This window comes from Schistocerca americana, chromosome 6 (genome assembly GCF_021461395.2).
Source record: "Schistocerca americana isolate TAMUIC-IGC-003095 chromosome 6, iqSchAmer2.1, whole genome shotgun sequence".
Classification (NCBI taxonomy): Eukaryota; Metazoa; Arthropoda; class Insecta; order Orthoptera; family Acrididae; genus Schistocerca; species Schistocerca americana.
In genome coordinates this window covers 42,679,961-42,699,321 of record NC_060124.1, presented here as the reverse complement: position 1 = coordinate 42,699,321, position 19,361 = coordinate 42,679,961, and the positions used below count along the sequence as shown (strand labels likewise).

General features: G+C 40.3%; 1 protein-coding gene across 1 annotated transcript in view; it reads right to left on the bottom strand.

Annotated features, from left to right (window-relative positions):
* Window positions 1-19,361, bottom strand: part of LOC124619947 (genetic suppressor element 1-like) — a 345,443-nt gene that overhangs the window by 23,362 nt on the left and 302,720 nt on the right. The window contains exons 9-10 of the mRNA XM_047146610.1: window positions 18,436-18,682; window positions 17,718-17,960 (exon numbers count right to left, since the gene is read on the bottom strand). Of these exons, the coding sequence (XP_047002566.1) occupies window positions 17,718-17,960; window positions 18,436-18,682 (490 nt within the window). The remainder of the gene's footprint in view (window positions 1-17,717; window positions 17,961-18,435; window positions 18,683-19,361) is intronic.

Genomic DNA, 19,361 nt, shown 5'->3' with positions numbered 1-19,361 from the left:
AAACTGACAGCTCAGTTGTGCATTAATACTATAAAAAGTGTCACCATAGGTAATTCGAAAGTTTGAAACTACATTTGTCTTCAAAGAAATCCCTGAGTGATAGCAGAAATTTTTAACTGATAACTAAGGTGAGATGCCAAAGCAAGAGGAGATGACGGAAGATTATTCTTATTATTGACAGATGCCCCTTTTTTAGGGTTGTTAATGCTGCATGTTTCTTGACAACTGTTCTAGTCATCCGTATCTCCGTAGCAGAAGAAAATTCACTCTGTGGAAGCAAAATACAGAATGGCAATAGTGCAAAACCAATTTCATCATACCGAGCGAGGTGGCGCAGTGGTTAGACACTGGACTCGCATTCGGGAGGACGACGGTTCAATCCCGCATCCGGCCATCCTGATTTAGGTTTTCCGTGATTTCCCTAAATCGCGCCAGGCAAATGCCGGGATGGCTCCTTTCAAAGGGCACGGCCGACTTCCTTCCCCGTCCTTCCCTCATCCGATGAGACCGATGACTCGCTGTCTGGTCTCCTCCCCCAAAACAACCAACCAACCAATTTCATCATTTACGACAAAGAAAGTAAAAAAAATGAACGTTCTACAGCTTATCCACCAGTTTGTTGCAGCTTGTGATACTGTGACACAGTACACCATACTTGATGGCAGATTTGCAATTCTTGGCTATGGTGCACTATCAGGTGCTGCAGAAAATGATGATTTCCCCTAATGAGAATGGGAATTCATCTCAGACATTTTAGTGAATGGTATATTCCAGGAGTTTTTGGGATGATATCCTGACTTTCACATCCCATATAAATGCATGTGAGCTGTGTAAAACACTAATGAAGGAACAATCTGAACTAGATGGTGGAAGGAGTGGTAACACTGTGAATGAAGAAGATGAGGAAGTAGCAAGGTTTTTGGTGGCTTTATAAGGATTTGATATTGCCTGGGAGCTATTTTATCTCAGTTCAAACGGTTCTCTCCTGTACCAACCAGGTGGTAAGAAAAAGAAAAATAATTTATATAATTTCTTTAACTTCCATATCATGTGTTTGCTGCGTCATTTGGTGAATAACATGATTTTTGAATAAAAGTATCTTCTTTATCCACATGATTCTTATAAATCAAGGCCCCAGTTGGAAATTTTACATGTGAGTTAAAAGAAGAACTCTATACAGTTCATGCTAAGTTGTTTTTCAGTTTCCAGCACAAGAAGAGTGCGTAATAAAAAGAGTACTATTATCAATTTAAAATGCTTCATTCAGATGCTGGATCACTCCATCAGCTTAACTCCTATTTGAGGAAAACTGCCATTTAAGGAATATACTCATTAAAAAGGGATTTTATTGCATTTCTTTCCAAATATCTGTGGTATCACTGATAGTGTGACAGCAAATGAATTGTGGCGGATCCACACAACAAATATCAAGCCTAATAATTGTCAAAGATTAAAATGCAGACATGGAAACAGACAGTCTCTGTTTACAAGCATACAACGCGAAGAGAGCTTCATTGAGAAAACTATAACATTTCAAAAATATGCTGTGGCTAATCAATACTTATTAGCAGAAACATATAAAGGTACAAAAAACTATTTTAGCTTTTGGAACTATTTGCTGCTTCCTCAGGGAGTAAAGAGGGACAAGTTGAGGCAGGTGACAGGATGTCCTCAAAGCATGTCATCCAAGCGACATGTCCCTCCATTCTAGCCTTCCCCAACCTTTCTCATAGTTCTGAAAGTTGGGATAGATTAAGCACTTTTACATGGTCCCATTAGCAATACTGGAAATTTGCCTCTTGGAAGAAAGTACTCACCATTCTGTCCCTTTGTAATTTTATAGTTCATATAATAAAACAAAAATTGGTCATTAGACATAAAAGTAGGAACTCGAGAATGTTAAAGGGCGATTGCTGTTCACAGTACATATCAAAAAACTGGTGGGTGTCCACAACTTACAGCCATGCAAACGGGTGACTGTTGCCCTATTCCTCTGCCAGAAGCTGTAAAATGGGCAAGCTGACATGATGGAAGTCTACGCCCTGGCACTAAAGTGAATTTGGTTGGCACACTTATATAAGCCCGCTGTCTGCTGCAGGGGCTGGAACACTGTTGATGCAGCATAGTATGTGGGCCAGTGAAATGTGGTGAACTGGATTATACTGTGCCTGTGTCTTGCACCATGCTGTGGTCTCAGCAATCAAAAATGATGTCCTCTCACAACACGGCTAGTTCGAATGGCCTAAATACCACGCACACCAGCTATGCAGTATCTGCCATTGACCACAGCCAGCATTCAGAAGTACTCCAAGCCAATCGTCAACCTAATGCAAGTCAACCAGCCTCAACTACTACTAGATACTGCCTCCGCCAGCTGCAGGACTATAGGCTGCACCTAGCATTGATGCTGCCCGGAGTTTAACTGGTGCCTTCCTGCTGGGGATCATCTCCTGGCTGAGTTCAACTTACTACAGGGCGCATACTTGGCAGCTGTTGGTTTGCAATCTGCACTCAGGTGCCACCTGCACTGGGCCCACCCCAGGCTGTTGGCTGATCGCGCAGTGCACTAAATGTTGCGAGTGACTAACATCCGAGTTTGTTCCTGGAGGATGCCTGCCACCTGTCCAGGCCTGCCAGAGCTCTCCATGCCCACCGATGCACTGCCCCTCTGGCCAAGCGACTGTGCCATTGCTGTATCCTGCTGCTGCACACTAAGCTAAGCAAACAATGACACCCAAGGCAGGCGTGCGCCATTAGGACACTGACTACAGCGAGATGACGCTTTCTGCTATTGTCTGAACTCAAATTAATGAACTTTCTGTCGTCCTCTCACTGCCCCTATAGCTCTACAATGGTCGATCAAGTGGTTCATCGTACCTGCTGCCCTGTCAAACATCCTGCATCAACACCACAGCATGTAGCAAGGTCAGTAGCATTTTGATACAGCCTGACCCTGCTTCAACTGGTATCAGAGATGACCAGGGGCTTCAAGCAACATCACAGATCAATGCAGACCATCGTCAGCACATTGGGGTGAGTGAAGAAACAATATTTTCTGCTTGTGAGTCCTTCAAATGTGATGGCAGGCTTAAGGAACTGGTATTAGCATGTAAATGAGAAGTTTGTTAGAACTAATGAGAGCAGAGATTTGAATCAGTTCAAGGGCATGTGAATAGGACTACACCAGTACAGAAGTGGTTAAGTGCACTCAGTGGAATTATATCCCTGTATGGAGTCTGGCCCAGTGAAATGCATCACATTTAAACAATATGCACATTATGCCAGGCAGTGTGACAAATACACACGGTTGATAATTATGTGAAAAGACTGAATTGTATTTAGTAACGTTAGAATTAAGTGTCCTCCTGTGTCAGACAATTACCACCCAGGAAGCAATTCAGTCTTTTTGTTGTATCAAATAGCTCAACTGAAAGCAGTTAATACAGTCCCACATAGCTAGTTACATGCTGTGAAAGAAGATACAGCCTAGTACACGTCATTTGTTCCTTCCCTAGATTCAACTACTACTACTAGCATCATCTATCCTTTTTCAGGCAAGGCAGGAGAGTATGATTTAGTGTCTGTAGATGACCTGTTAACAGCTGCAAAGCTGGGAGATTGTGCAGCTGAACAGTAGTTATAAACAACCACGTTAAATTTGATGGGGAATGCTGGAACTTACGAAATATATCATAGGAATGTTCTATCATTTGATGAACGAAGGAGAGGCCTAGCAGAGTGATACAGGAGGCAGAATAGCTGCAGATATTATCATGAGCAGTGAAATGGAGTATCACATAAGCAGAAAGAATCCGTTGAATGTTTTGTGGGAAGGATACAGAAATTAATGTTAATACTTATGAATTAACAAACAGTGAAGGCACCAATAGTCATTCTGCAAGAAGTAGAGCAGAGGAATGCATTTTTCTGTTAACTGCCACGTGATGTATAGAGAAAGGTGTGCACAGAATTTTCAAGGACTTCACTGATGTCATAGGCATTGCTATGACTCTTGAGGATAAAGAGGCGGTAACTAGAGGCCATGACAGGAAAAATTTCTTTTCTACTGATGTTAAAGGCTACCAGTGTGGACATTCGGATCACATACGAAGAGGAGGAGATTAGTGTGTAATGCCCAGTCGACAATGAGGTCATTAGAGACAGAACACACGCTCAGATTAGGGAAGGGTGGAGAAGGAAATTGGCCATGCCTTTTCAAAGGTAGCATCCCGCCATTTGCCTTAGAAATTTAAGGAAATCACAGAAAACCTAAATCTGTATGGCCAGACGTGGGTTTGGACCATCATCCTCATGAGTGTGAGTCCAGTGATCTAATCACTGCACTACCTCACTTGGTCGCATATGGAGATTCACAGTGTTGGAGATGTGGCAGGTTTGGATGCAGAGTGCAAGATTGTGGAAGTAAGGGCATAATGGGACAAGACAGAATATGAATAATCAACCATTAAATGGCAATGGAAGCCCTAGGTCCACTGGTTGGAATCCCCAGTGAATTGTAATGCTTTAAAAATGTATGCAGTGGTGGAATGTTGTCCAATTGACAAGATAGATGGTAGAGAACAGAGATTTTTGTTAGACACAGGTGCTCCAGTATCTGTGGCAAGTCTGGACCTCAGTACAGTTTATTTGGAGGGGGTGAGGGGTGGGGGGTAATAATGTGCATTTACATGGTTCATTGATGTAAAGTTTCCAGGTACATGCAAGATGCAGAGCAGTTTGGGAAAACATGGAAGTCTTGGCCAATATAGGTAAAGAGCACTGCACAATCCTACGACTAGACTTCCCGTGTAAGCATCATGCAAACACTGATCTTGGACAACGCATGGTACAACTCACAGAAACATAGTTCCATCTGGGGGGGGGGGGGCGGGAGGGGGGGGGAGCTGTCGTCGGTGACACACTGCCACAAGGCTCATCACTCGTGAAGGATCGGTCGAACTGCATAAAAAATCACTAAGGATCAATTTGCATGATACGGTACCGCAAGGTATAGAGAAACTGTTTCAGCAGAACTACCTGTAAACTTATGATGTGTGGTGTAACCACTGAAAGATAATGATGAATTAGATAAAGCACAATGAGTTGTGCACAGAAGTATTGTACACATGTGGGGAAGATGGTGAGCAAGTAGTGCCTGTTGATATTGATAGTTTTGGGACTGAAGATGGAAGTTTGTCTAAAAGATTATTGGTTGCCAATTTTGATGTTCTACATGAAGATGATCTAGCCAGGACAAGATCACACCTTGGCCATAAGCAAATACCAGTATATAGGGTGCCTATATGGCCAAGGAAAAACAAATCCCCAATTTTTCCCATTTCCCAGTTAAAATACACTTTTCCTCTGGTGAAAATACACTTTTTCCGTGCTAAGTGACAGTATACTGTCCCTCAGAACTGTAACACTTATCAATCCTATGAATGGTTAAGGTTTTATGCACCAGTGTAGAACTTTCGGGGGAGGGGGGGGGGGAGCTACATATTTTCGTATTATGAAAGTATACATTCGAATTCCACCAAACAAAGCGCGTTAGTTTCCAAAACATTGAAATTGAGATTGTGATGTGCCATTCTAGGCCAATCCTAGCTCATGTAACGTTATCTCGCCAGCCAATGACAGCAGATATACAGAGCTTAGGCCACGTGAAGTAGCCAGTCAATAGCACCATCACTGTTAAGTAGCACGAACACAAATGGGAAAAGTTTATGGTTTAAATTAATATACACAGACTACATATAGTATACATACAATATTGGTCATTTTTTACGTGTGTTACACTTTAAGATACATCACACAAATGCGCCAGTAAAATTTTAAATAGTGAATTAATGTCTGGTCTCCTGGGCACGAAATTATTCTAAGCGGCTGGTACGCAAAGTATCAAGTTTTAAATGAGAGTAAAATGCTCTGCGACTTTATAAATTCATCAAACATTCTCACACGTAACATAGTATGTCTTGCGTAAAAGGAAACTTACTTCGAAACTAATGCTTCTCAAACAACCACTCTTAATATTTTCCCATGACCTGTTAGCAACAGGTTCGTTTTAGCAGCTGCCAGAGAGTGCCAGAAAACAGGCGTTACTGCGTGTGCGCAGCTACAGTGATGTATGAAGCCCGTATGTTCACACGAACTTACATTACATCATAAAAGGAGGACATCAGAGGCTACTCCAACAGCATCGGCATTTGGTAAACCATACTAAAATGCACGATTCGGCTTAAAGTGCATATTCGTATGTCCAGATTTGCAATGAAATAGGCGCCAACTTGACATCAAGCTTTTCAGTGTGGTTTTCGAAACATAAATTTTCTTGTTGTACCACTACTTTATCATCTCATGTTCGATTCTTTATTATTGCATATGTGACAGAAGACGAAAACACGCACTCAAAATTCAGCAAACAGTTGAAACTAGCTAACAGTTTGGATGGAAACACTTCATTTCAAATAAATTGACTGCCTGTGCGGTAAAGATTAATAAAGTGGCATTTCTTTAGCAAACTGACAAAATAACTTCATTGCTCTGCAAGGCACTTAATGCTTGACAGCCAAAAATGTGGAAGTAAAATAAAATCAGAAAACAAACTAATAACAATTTTAGTCTTCCATAATAATGTGAATACATTTTAATTCATTTGATAGCTCCCAGCCACAGAAATCTGTTTTGTTTTCATTTGACATGAGAGCTTGAAACGAAGAGGAAACAGCAAAATTACTAACAGCCAAACTTCAACTAGCCAGAAGCGGGAGAAGGTACTGCTCATATGTGACTTAACTATGCATGCGCGTGAGCCTGCTGGAAAGTGCTCAAACAAACCCAATGCAAAGAATTGTGACATGACACTCATTGTAAGCACTTTGTTTTTATGAAGTACCACGCAGTCTTCGTCCTAAAGCCATTGATACATTTTTCTGTTGACAGACGCTCAGTTATTATCAGGCACAAGTTAACTGAATACTAGATCACTCAAAAATTCCCAGAAATCTAAAAACTCCCAGAAATCTGAAAAATTCCCAGAAATCTAAAAAATTCCCAGCTTTTCCCCAGTTTTTTCCCAGATGAAAAAATTACCAGGTTTTTTCCAGATTTCATGGGGCATATACATCCTGGTATAACTGCTTTACAAGCAAATGTGAAGCATTAACAAGAAACAGAAACAACAGCAATGGAGTAGTTTTCCAGACAATCTGAAGTAGTTTTCCGAGACAGGCAAATAATTAGGTTTTTTTTTGGTTTAGCAAACTACTATGGGAAATTTGTCCACGGATTTGTGGAAGTAGCATGACCTTTCATGCACTTATTAAAGGTGTGAAGTTCCATTGGATGCTGGAGTACAAAAAGTGCATTTGAAAAAACTGAAGCACTTGCTGACAACTAGTACAGCACAGACATGGTTATTGAGGTGAAAGGATCGATCCAGTAGAATTTCACATTGGGCACTGGAATTGATTGAGTTTCGTTTCGAAGTTATAAATCCACAAAGAAGCACAGTGATGTGATGGCCTTAGTAGGAAAGTTGGTGTAGTTCAGTTAGTAGGTCATAGCAGTGCTGAATGACAGAGTGCGCAAGGTGCTGACACAGATTTCGAGCTATTTGCAACACAACCACAGCTGGCTATTCTATGGCGTGTAGTGCAAGACGACAAGGTTCCTGTCACACTGAGAGAAGAATTGTTAGAACAGGCACACGACCACATTCATAGAGGGCATACAACCATGGATCAAAGAGTGTGCAAACATTAGATGTTGAGAATGCATAGACAGGACATAGAGCAGTATGTAAAAGAAAGAAAGAAAGAAACTGAGTGCCACGAGTATGTGCGGGAGCTGTTAAACTTTTTTAAATGATCAGGATGCACATTTTAGGATCTTTTAGCCAGATACCAAAGGGAAAGCACAACCTTTTCACTCCTACAAATCATTCCTCTTATTGTGTAGGGATGATAACTATCCTGAATCGGCAAGCAGACACAGTAGTGCATGCAATGGTGAACAATTGGTTACTAAAATTCAGTGTTCCAGAAATGATGATCACAGATTGAGAGCACTAACTTGATATCAGAATTAGTGAAGCAGGTACACCATTTGTTGTGTATTCATAAGCTGAGAACATACCCATTACATCCAAAAGTTAATGGAAGAATGGAGCATGTACAACAAACAATATGAAAAATGTTAAGCCACTACGTGAACAGTCATCACAGTGATTATGACACTTTGTTGCCTTATACGATAGTGGTGAACAATTCAAGAACTTGGGAGAATACAGGCCTATCACCGTACAAGGTTGTATATGGTCGAAAATTGCAGTTGCTATTTTAAGTGCTCAAATCAAAAGCCGGAAAAAGTGATGAGCCAGTGTGAAATTTTGTGAAAAAATTGAGAGAAGTGTGGAAATGAGTACAGTAAGCCAATACTGAGGCCCTTGAGCATCAGATGAGGCTAGAGCAACACAACACAAAACTACCGGCACATCATGTTGGGCAGTGGGTGATATTGGCAACTCGCAGAAATTCATTTTTTAACATTAAGTTTAACAGCTCCCACACATGCTCGTGGCACTCAGTTTCTTTCTTTTACATACTGCTCTATGTCTATGCATTCTCAATTACTCAGTACCAAGATCCATAACAGGTTATAGGTATGACTTCACCAGTGAATGTAGAACTACAGTTGCTAATGCGCACAACCACTGTGCATGTCAGGAGTATTTGTCTTTTAAGGTGAGCATCACACTTGTTGACACTCCTGGAAAAAGAGAAGATGGAAATGTGACTTAATTCTGAGCAAAAAGTGAAAGAAAGTTGTTTTCGTATTTTAAATATTAACTGCAGACCATAATATATTGGGCAGTGACAAGGACGACATCATCCTGACCAGCCACTATTGGAGGTTAAAACTAACTAACAATATGTGGGCAATGAAAAATGAGGTACGAAGGCTGGAAGAAGCTTTCTCGGTACTGCACCTCAAAGGCAGGATGAAAGATGTATTAGGTGAGACGAGAAATGGGAGTTTCATGACTCTGTAATACAAGTGGGATGGTACACGACACAGTTAACAAATCTCGAACAAGGAGTTCTGAACATTATCAGACTGTTGCAAAGGTTAAGGGCAGAACTAACAATTTATTTAAAAATGGCTACCAGTGTTGTGAACTGTGATTTGGGTATAGTACATAGCCAGTTACACTTACAGTGTACCATGTCGGCTGAAGCATGGTTTTTATGTATACTTGCAAATAGTGTAGGGGATGCCCAAGAGGAAATAGCGTAATTATTGGGAGCAATATACCATATGGTGCGTGGACAATTAACCTCTACCCTGTTGCCACCAGATAGTTTCTGGCCAGCCTACTAAGCACAAGAAGAGCTACGAGCTACGTTAGAATTTATTACTTCTAAGGAAGAGAAAATCCTATCCCTTCATGAGAATAAAGGTTAGTAGAACCATGCTCGCCTGCATGTATTAATCTGGTTCCCAGCAGCAAGCACTAATGTACAGTATAAAGCACTATACAATTCACCAATATCTGATGAGGTGGGAGGCTCTGGGAAAATTCGTGCAAGCCAGAGCAAAAGTGGTACTACTCGTTTTCCCAGGAGGAAAATACCACGGACAAATATCAGCACCAAGAGCTTGTCACCATCTGCCCATCCCAAGTTATCCAGGTCACCACTAGAGCATGTGTTCTTAGGAGGAACAGGAGCAGGATGCCTGTGTAACATTGTAGTGCCACAATCCTACTTTCAGAAAGTGGTCCACACTGGGTGCATTCCATACGTAATCCAGTGGTATTTACAGAGAATCGTTACAAGCAAGGATGCCCTAAGGGCGCAGAACAGTTTGAGCAGAGATGTAGCGGCATACAACACAACACGAGATATTCGAAGGCAAACTTTTCACTTTCCAGCAACCGTAACAGGGGTTACAATTCTGAACATAATGTATCTGTTACTGCAGTTTTTAGACGAAGCTTTAGATATACTGCCTGCTCAAAACTTGGCCTTTCTGAAGAGTTCCTCAGAACCCAACTTTATGAACTCTTTGGACGAGTTGATAGCAGCATAGAAGAGATGCATTAGCATGGAGCAAATTCTTCAGCATGAGCCACAATATCACAGAAATTGCCACTACAAAGCCATGGCAACAGGTATTTCAATTTCAGGTACCTCCTTAATTTTCCCTCTCATCTGCGCAGCACCTATCTATCTACAGCAAAAAACTACCCATTCTCATGAACTCCCTGTGCACCATGTATTGACCGAGTGAGTCACTCTTAATAAGTAATTAGTGGATAAGAATATCAGCCTTGGTGCATAGTAAATTTGACCGGGTTAGCTGTAGCCCAATTCATGAATGATGGCGGGTTGCTTATGTGTGCTTTGTGCTTGAATAAAGTGTGTATCCTATAAATATAAGGAGTTCAAATGACAAGGCAGAACTCACAAATAAACATAAGACTGAAAGGTAGACAGAATGTACAGATGGGCTAAACAAATGAAATAAAGTTTAAGACAGTATTACAGGAAGGAAGAAATTTGAATGGGAAGATATGGTACAACAATAAGAATTTGACAAAGGACTGAAAGATACAACCACAAAAAAAAAACAGTTTCCATTGGTATATATGATATATGACATAGGAAAAATACCCTCCATTCAAGAATAATGTAATAACCCCAACAGGTGTTGATGGTTTTAAGTATTATCAAGCCATCAGTTTAGTACGTCTTGATAGCAAAATACTAACACAAATTGTCTGCAGAAGAATGGAATGACTGTTAGATATCAACTTGGGGTAAATCATTTTGGGTTCCAGAAAAACGTAGGAACACATGTTGCTATTGCACACTTTTAAAAGGATTTTGATAATACTGACTGGAATCAACTCTTTGAAATTCTGAAGGTAGATGAGATAAAATACAGAAGCAAAAGCCTATCTGTAACTTGTATATAAATCAGACTCTCATCGTGAGGATCAAAGGACATGAACTGGATGCAGTAATTGGGAAGGGAATGACATAGGGTTACAGCCTATCCCCTATGTTGTTTAATCTACACACTGAGCAAGCAATAAATGAAATCTGGGAAATATTTAGAAAAGGAAATGACATTCCAGGAGAAGAAATAAAAAAACTTCAAGGTCTACCAATGACAATCATTCTGGCACAGAGAGCAAAGGACTTTAAGATCGTTTGAACAGATTGGATACTATCTTGAAAAGTGACAATAAAACCATTAATAAATGTGAAAGGACTAATGAAGTATAGTAAAATAAAGTTAGGTGATGATGTGGGAATCAGATTGGGAAACGTAACACTAAAAGGAGCAGACGAGTGTTGCCTCTTGGATAGTACAATATCTACCAATGGCTAAAGGAAAGGGGATAAATTGAATAGGGGACAAATGAAGTAAATGGTACAACTGGACTAGAAGAAGGGATCAGTTGATAGGACATATTCTGAGGCATCGTAAATAGTTAATTTAATACTGAAGGGAAGTGTTACATGTAAAAATTGTAACATGAGACCACGTAGTGACAGGTTCAAATGTGTGTATGATCAAATATTCCTGCAGGATCGACTAGCATTGAGAGCTGCATCAAACCTGTCTTCACACTGAAGACTACAATGGCATCACGCAAAGCAGATCCCAGATACATTCATTAGCAGAATCCTAAATAAATGTAATTCACCACTGAAGGAAGTGATGTACAAAACACTTATTTGACTGAGTCTCAAATATTACTCATCAATCTGAAACCCTTATTAGAAAGGGTTGATTGAGGGGAAAGAAGATATGATGAGTGATACTCATGAACTACAGTGCAGCTATTACAAGATAGGTCTTCTTTATTCACCGCATAGCAGAGATCAGAGATGCTCAGTCGCAGATAGGGGGGGCCTCTCAAATAAAGCATTCATATAAACCTTGTTTCACAAAGCATCTACCATCCAGCGCACGTTGGTCTATCGATTATTCGTATAAGTTTGAAACGTGTCCCTGTCGGTTTTTGAATACTGTTGAACACATTCTAAGTTGATTTCTGAATGAATCATAAGTTGATTTGTGATTGCATGCATAGTGTACGTGATGTCTCTGTCAGTGGAATCCTCGTCACAACTAGAAATAAACTTTCCTGCAGACAAAAGCGGCTATACGAACTGGGCAGAGTATAGCCGAACGAAAGAAAGCCAACCACTGTCTGATTACGTGGTTGATTGGGTTTGCGAATGGTGAGCGTTGTTACGATTACCAGCGAAATCCATAGATTCAGACTACCAGAGTGCGAATAAACGACTAACAGGAATAACAGGTAAGAAAGATTACGTATTATCTTCTCGGTGTATCCAAGAAAATGAAATTTTGACAGAAAAATTTTGGCCACATCACTATACTAGCAAGGGCCAGTTGTACAGTCTCCGGCTAGCAGCCTCTTTAAGGTCTTTTCTGGAAGCAGGGCGGAAAACGCGTTGTACGAACACGTAACGATGCCTAACCGGAGAATAATCGCAGGATAACTAAACTGGTGATTCTGGCAGAGTTAGTGAAGTTAACCGGCGAATGAGCTTTGACATTAGCAGGAATAGATACAGAATTAGTGATGACAACATTGTTTGTTAGAACGAGGAAGGAGAAGAAACGGGGACATCATGCAAATTATGGAAGAATAAGACTATTCCAAATTTATATAAAAATTTCGCACTACTACTTTTCGATCTCATGCTTGAGAAACTGGAGCATGTGAATGAAGTGTAAAACTATTTCCTAACGTAAAGCTTTTTGCTTGTGGTAGGCCTATTAGGCATTTGATATTGGTACTTTGTGATTTATATTCCGTCGTGTTATAAAAATGACCATTTCTGCCAAAACAGCCTCGTTTATTTGGCGTGTGTTACAATTTCTGCAGCATTATAAAGGCCTATTTTATTTTATAACGCAGACAGTGACAAAATACAGGTAATCAGGTCGAGAAACCACACCAGTCTTGGGCCTATTTGTAATTACAGCTTTTTCAGTATTAGACAACGACATTTCGATTTTTCATGTAGCAAAACGTGTGACGAACTTTGATGAGGTAACAGATCCTGTGGTGTCACCGCCAGACACCACACTTGCTGGGAGGTAGCCTTTAAATTGGCCGGGGTCCGTTAGTATACGTCGGACCCGCATGTCGCCACTATCAGTGATTGCAGACTGAGCGCCGCCACACGGGAGGTCTAGTCTAGAGAGACTCCCTAGCACTCGCCCCAGTTGTCCAGCCAACTTTGCTAGCGATGGTTCACTGTCTACATACGCTCTCATTTGCAGAGATGACAGTTTAGCATAGCCTTCAACTACGTCATTTGCTACAACCTAGCAAGGCGCCATATTCAGTTACTATGCATGTATTCTGGATAGATAATATTGTGAATCATGTACAGTCAAGAGCGACGTTCATCATTAATGGATTAAAGTTAAGTATCAAACTAATTACGTCCGCTTTCTGAATTCTAATTCCTTGTCATGTTCCAGACCTCACGTCAGTATAGTTCTTCCCTCCTCATGCCAGCCTGCGTGAGCTAAAACGCGTGCATTTCGGCCTCCATTCATAACACGGTGTTGGCTCTTCTGCCAACACAACAGATCCTTTCGCAGAAAGGAAAGCACGTCATGTAAAGCTGTAGGAAGATTAGAGAGAAAAAAAATTCTAGGAGCTAAGGATTGAAGAAATGTGTACTGTCTTGCTTGTCTCTTCTCTTTACTGGCTTTATGTATCCTATACTTAATTTTATGTCACACAAAGCAGCAAGTTGTTAGCTAATAGGGAATAAAGAGTGCAAATTTTCCAAAGGGTTTTTAAAAAAAAATAGAGGGGCGGGATGTCAAATCGGCCGATCGGAAGCAGGAGAGGCACCATATGACATTTTAATTTCCGCTGTCCTGAATATAGTTTGATGGAATCCAGTACAAAATATACACGTTTCAATTCCACAGACCGAAATACAGTGACGTGCGATAGAAGAATGCTATGTGAAAAGGTGTGGCGCTGCACTATGGCACACTTAAGATCAGATAACATATCTTACAATTCCTCGGACACGTATGTTTTATGTATCAGAGTCTTCAGAAAGTTGTGCTCTACAAAATGAACGTATTTTTGAAAATTAGATTGTTTTTAGATTTTTGACGTCCTATCTCAAACGCTCGAGGGACACCACTGTCTACTATTGCCCCGATTCGGAAATATCATAGATACGGTTCTGATATGCAGAGCAGTCTTGAGTTATAATAGGGAAGCGGGTAGTCTCCACGTGACCTGTGATTACATTTAGTGATTTTGCTGTTTCCTCTTTGTCTACTGCACTCACGTCAAATTAAAACAAAATTGATTTCTTTGGCCGGGAGCTATCATGTGAATTAAAATACATTCACATAATTACGGAAGGCTAAAATACGTTATTAGTTTCAGATTTTATTTCATTTCCACCTTTCTGACAGTCAAGCATTAATTGTCATGCAGAACAATAAAGTTATTTTTATCGGTTTACTGAAGAAATTTTCTTTTACTAATCTTTTCCGCTGAGGCAGTCAATATATTTGAAACAAAGGGTTTAATTTCAAACTATTGGCTAGTTTCAACTGTTCGGTGCATTTCAAATGTACGTTTTCATCTTCTAGCACGTATGGCATTATGCTATAACAAAGAACCAGACATGAGATAACAAAGTACTGGTACCCAAGGAAATTTACATCCCGAAATCACATTGAAAAACTTAATATCAGGTCGATGCCTACTTCACTGGGAATCTGGGACTCATTTAAAAATCAGCTCTTTGATGACGAGCCACTTAGAAGAATTTATAGCCCAGAAGATCACACTTTTATGTCGTTATTAAAAAATTTACTAGCACATTTGTGTGATATATCTTAAAATGTAATACGTGCATAAAAGACCAACATTAAATGTGAAAGCTTAGCTTCTCTTGCAGTGTATTGGCCTTAGAGACCAATATTATATGTGAAAGCTTTGTTTTTCTTGTAGCAACATTACATATATTAATTTAAACCATTAACTTTTCCTGTTCGTGTGTTCGAGCTACTTAACAGTGATGTTGCTATTGGCTGACTACACCACGTGTCCGAAGCTCTGAATATCCGCTGTCATCGGCTGGCAAGATCACGTGACATGAACTATGACTAGCTTACAAACACGCATCGCAATCTCGATTTCAATGCTTCGGAAAGTAACATGCGATGTTTGGTGGAATTCGAATTTATACTTTCGTAATACAAAAATATGCAGCGTCCATGTTACTGCATATCAAACATCTTTCCGAAAGGTGTTTCGTCTTCTAAAGTGCCGGAAAATTCTATGCCAATGTATAAAACCATAACCATTCAAAGGATTGATAAGTTATACAGTTCCGAGAGAAAATATACTGTCAATTACTGGGGAACAACTATGTTTCCACCTGAGAGAAAGTGTATTTTTAACCGGGAAATCCGGGAATTTTTTTTCCTTGTCCACGTATACATCCTGCTACATAGAATGCAGCACAGTGGTTGCAGCTTAGCTTGTAGACCACATGACTGGTTTCACGGGTAGCCCTACCTTTGATGGGATAGGTGATATTTATGACCTGACTGGAGCAGGCGGTGGTAGGAAGATGTATGGGACAGGTCTTGCATCTTGGTCTATTACAGAAGTATGAGCCATGGGGTAAGGGACTGGAAGTAGGGGTTGTGTAAGGATGGATGGGTATATTGTGTAGGTACGGTGGATGGCGGAATACTACTGTGGGAGGGGTGGGAAGGATAGTGGGCGTGACATTTCTCATTTCAGAGCACGACGAGAGGTAATTGAAACCTTGGCAGAGAAAGTAACTCAGTTGCTCCAGTCCTGGGTGGTACCGAGATACGACGGGAATGCTCCTCTGTGGCCAGACGATGGGACTTTGGCAGGAGGTGGTGGGAGACTGGTAAGGTAAGGCATGCGAGATTCGTATTTGAACAATTACACTCAATGAAGGCTTCAGTGAGACCCTCGGTATATTTCAAGAGGGACCGCTCGTCACTGCAGATGCGACGACCATGGTGGCTACGCTGTACTGAAGGGACTTTTTGGTATGGAATGGGTGGCAGCTGTCGAAGTGGAGGTATTGCTGGTGGTTAGTAGGTTTGATATGGACGGAGGTACTGATGTAGCCATCTTTGAGGTGGAGATCAACATCTAGGAAGGTGGCTTGTATGGTTGAATAGGAATGGGTGAAGCAAATGGGAGAGAAGTTGTTGATGTTCTGGAGGAATGTGGATAGGGTGTCCTCACCTTCGATCCAGATAGAAAAGATTCATCAATGAATCTGAACCAGGTTAGGGGTTTAGAATTTTGGGTTTTTAGAAAGGTTTCCTCTAGATGGTCCATGAGTAGGATGGTGTTATGCGGGTGCCCATAGCCATACCCCGGATTTTGTTTGTAGGTAATGACTACAAAGGAGATGTAATTGAGAGTGAGGATATAGTTGGTCATGGCAACTAGGAAGGAGGTCGTTGGTTTGGAATCTGTCGGGTGTTGGGAAAGGTAATGTTCAATAGCGGTAAGGCCATTGGCATTAGGAATGTTAAGAGTACAGGGAGGTGGATCAACAGTGATAAGCAGGGCACTGTGAGGTAAAGGGACAGGGACTGGAGCATTGGTGGAGGAAGTGGTTGGTATCTTTTTAATATGAGGGTGGATTCCAGGTAATAGTTTGAAGATGTTTGTCTATGAGAGAAGAGATTCTCTCAGTGGGGGCACGGTGACCAGACACAATTGGGCATCCTGGGTGGTTAGGTTTATAGACATTAGGAAGTGTGTAGAACGTAGGAGTGAGGGGAGTGGTAGGGGTGAGCAGAGAGCTGGACTCCAGGGAGAGGTTCTAGGATGGGTCAAAGGATTTGAGTAGTGACTGGAGATCCTGCTGGATTACTGGAATAGGGTCACTGTGGCAAGGTTCGTAGGTGGAAATATCTGACAGCTGGTAGAGTCCTTCCGCCAGGTAATCCTTGCAATTCAAGACAACTAGCCTTTGTCTGCAGGTAGGATTATAAGGTCAGGATCAGTTTTTAGATGGTGGACTGTGGTTCTTTCTGCGGATGTACCTTTGTCTGCATTGTTACACTCCATCCTGGATTTTTTATTGTTTGAAGATAGGTCTTCTCCATTACAAGATCAGACATTCAAGAGAGTTAGGCAATATACTGCTTCCTCTTACATAAACTTGTGAAATTATACTGATTAGAAAATCAGAAAAGTTAGGGCTCATATGATAGCTTGTTGTTTCCCTATGGGTTACTTGCAAAAGGAACAAAAAAAGGTTAAGAGATGGAGTGATAATAGTATCAAAAGTATCCTCTAGAACACATTTTACAGTGCTTGGAAATTATGAGTTGAGGATATACATGTCAAAATGGAACCACTAAATGTTTTGGGAGACAGGGAACTATTTTTTCCCAGTGATGAGTACAGTTTCTTAATTCACTTTCTAATTATTTTGAAACTTTCCTCCCTTCACATCATAATCCTTAAGTTTTAAACATAAACTTTCTTAGTAAGGATACATGTGCCACGCATAACATAAAACGACCAAAATTTGGTACAGCATACAAGGAGAAGGAAGGAGAAAGGAGGAGAAGAAGCGGAAGAAAGAAGTTCTTATGTTGTTGCGTACCTTCCCTATCCTTTTTGGACAGTGCTTCAAGCCCCAGGAAACGCAGGAAGCGTACTTTGCTCTTGTAATCAGGAGAGCGCACTAATACCTCAGGGTGATCTTGAGGTAGTGGTAAACTAAGTGGAAGTGGAGGTGATTCAGTACCATTACTTTCAAGAGCAGATGGAACCACTGACATTTCCTCCAATTGTACCAATGTGAGGCTACGAGCAAGCCGCCTTTCAAGTTTTCGAAGCTCCATTTCTGTAAAATGCAATATTCACATTTGTTACTGATGAACAATAAATGAAAATCGAACTTATTTTTTTATGACAGTCTTTCAAATGTCTTAGTAAACAACAGTTCTTAAATGAATCCTTTTAACAGAACAGCAAACGATTTATAATACAGGTAAAGCTTAAATAGAACTCTGGGAGTATAGTACTATCCTAGGAATTACAGGTATTGTTTTTTGTTATTCCAAATAATGAGTAATCCTTTGAATAAGAAAGCACAGATTGAATACGACAAACGCTTTGAAAGTCTGAACTGTTGCACAGACTTTGCAGCACAAATTATTTATGAAGTATTAATATCAACTAGTACACTTTTGCAAGACTACATTTACTATTTTTTTTAATCAAAACTTTTGACTCCTAGAAGAAATCAAAGATTATTAGTCAAAGATAAGAGACAGACATGGAGGAAAAAGGTAAAAAAAATAACTAAATACGGTTACCGTTTCTTTTGGCAAGTGTTGTCAGACCAAACATGCTGAGGAATTTGAGCTTCTTTGGTGATGTGTCCAATTCAGCTGGAGGTCCTTTGGTTAGCCAGATAGAAAGGTGCACATCTTGATCCTCTCCTTCAGAATCAGAACCAGCGGATGCTGCATTGTTTGACAGGTTTCTCTTTTCCCGACGGCGGCGTTCAGCAAGATCCAGTTTGCTTGTAACTGCTGTTACAGGTATGTCATTTTCCAAATTCTAAAAGAAACAAAATGTTAATAATAATTTAAAATGTGACAACAAAATTCTGAAATAACTGGAAAATTAATCATACTGTGAGTGGAAATAATGAACAATTCCTGAAAACATGCAGGTATTTTTCTATACTAGCACATTTCTTCTTTATTTTAGGGGTTACATGCCATTCTCTTGTGGCTTATTCCATTACATAACAACAATACAAGCATAAAATGTACAAATACAGAAAACATCAATTTGTTTTCAGTAACCCGAGACCACCTATACTGAAGACCGAACAACACAGAAAGAAAAATTGCTTTCAACACATTTGCTGTGAGAATCTTTTTCCCAAACGGGAAACAGGCAATCTTTTAAACAGAGAGACAAAAGTGAATTGCACTCAACATAAATGGAATGCCACCTCCATAAATTTAAGAGGGTATAAAATAGTACATAAGATGAATAAAAAAAACAGCTAGCATTCAAGAAAGTTACTGTTACCTCTGACAACTGGAGTCATGGCACTTTTAACAAGACCACAATTCCAGCCAATTCCTTGTCATTTCACAGTTTTCTCAAGTAAATTTCATCTTTGATACAGACAGATGAAATGGAATTTCTGTAACAATGTGAAAGTAATAAAATGGTGATAACAGTTTGAAATTTATATTATGTCCTCTTTTTGTTTTTAAAGTTA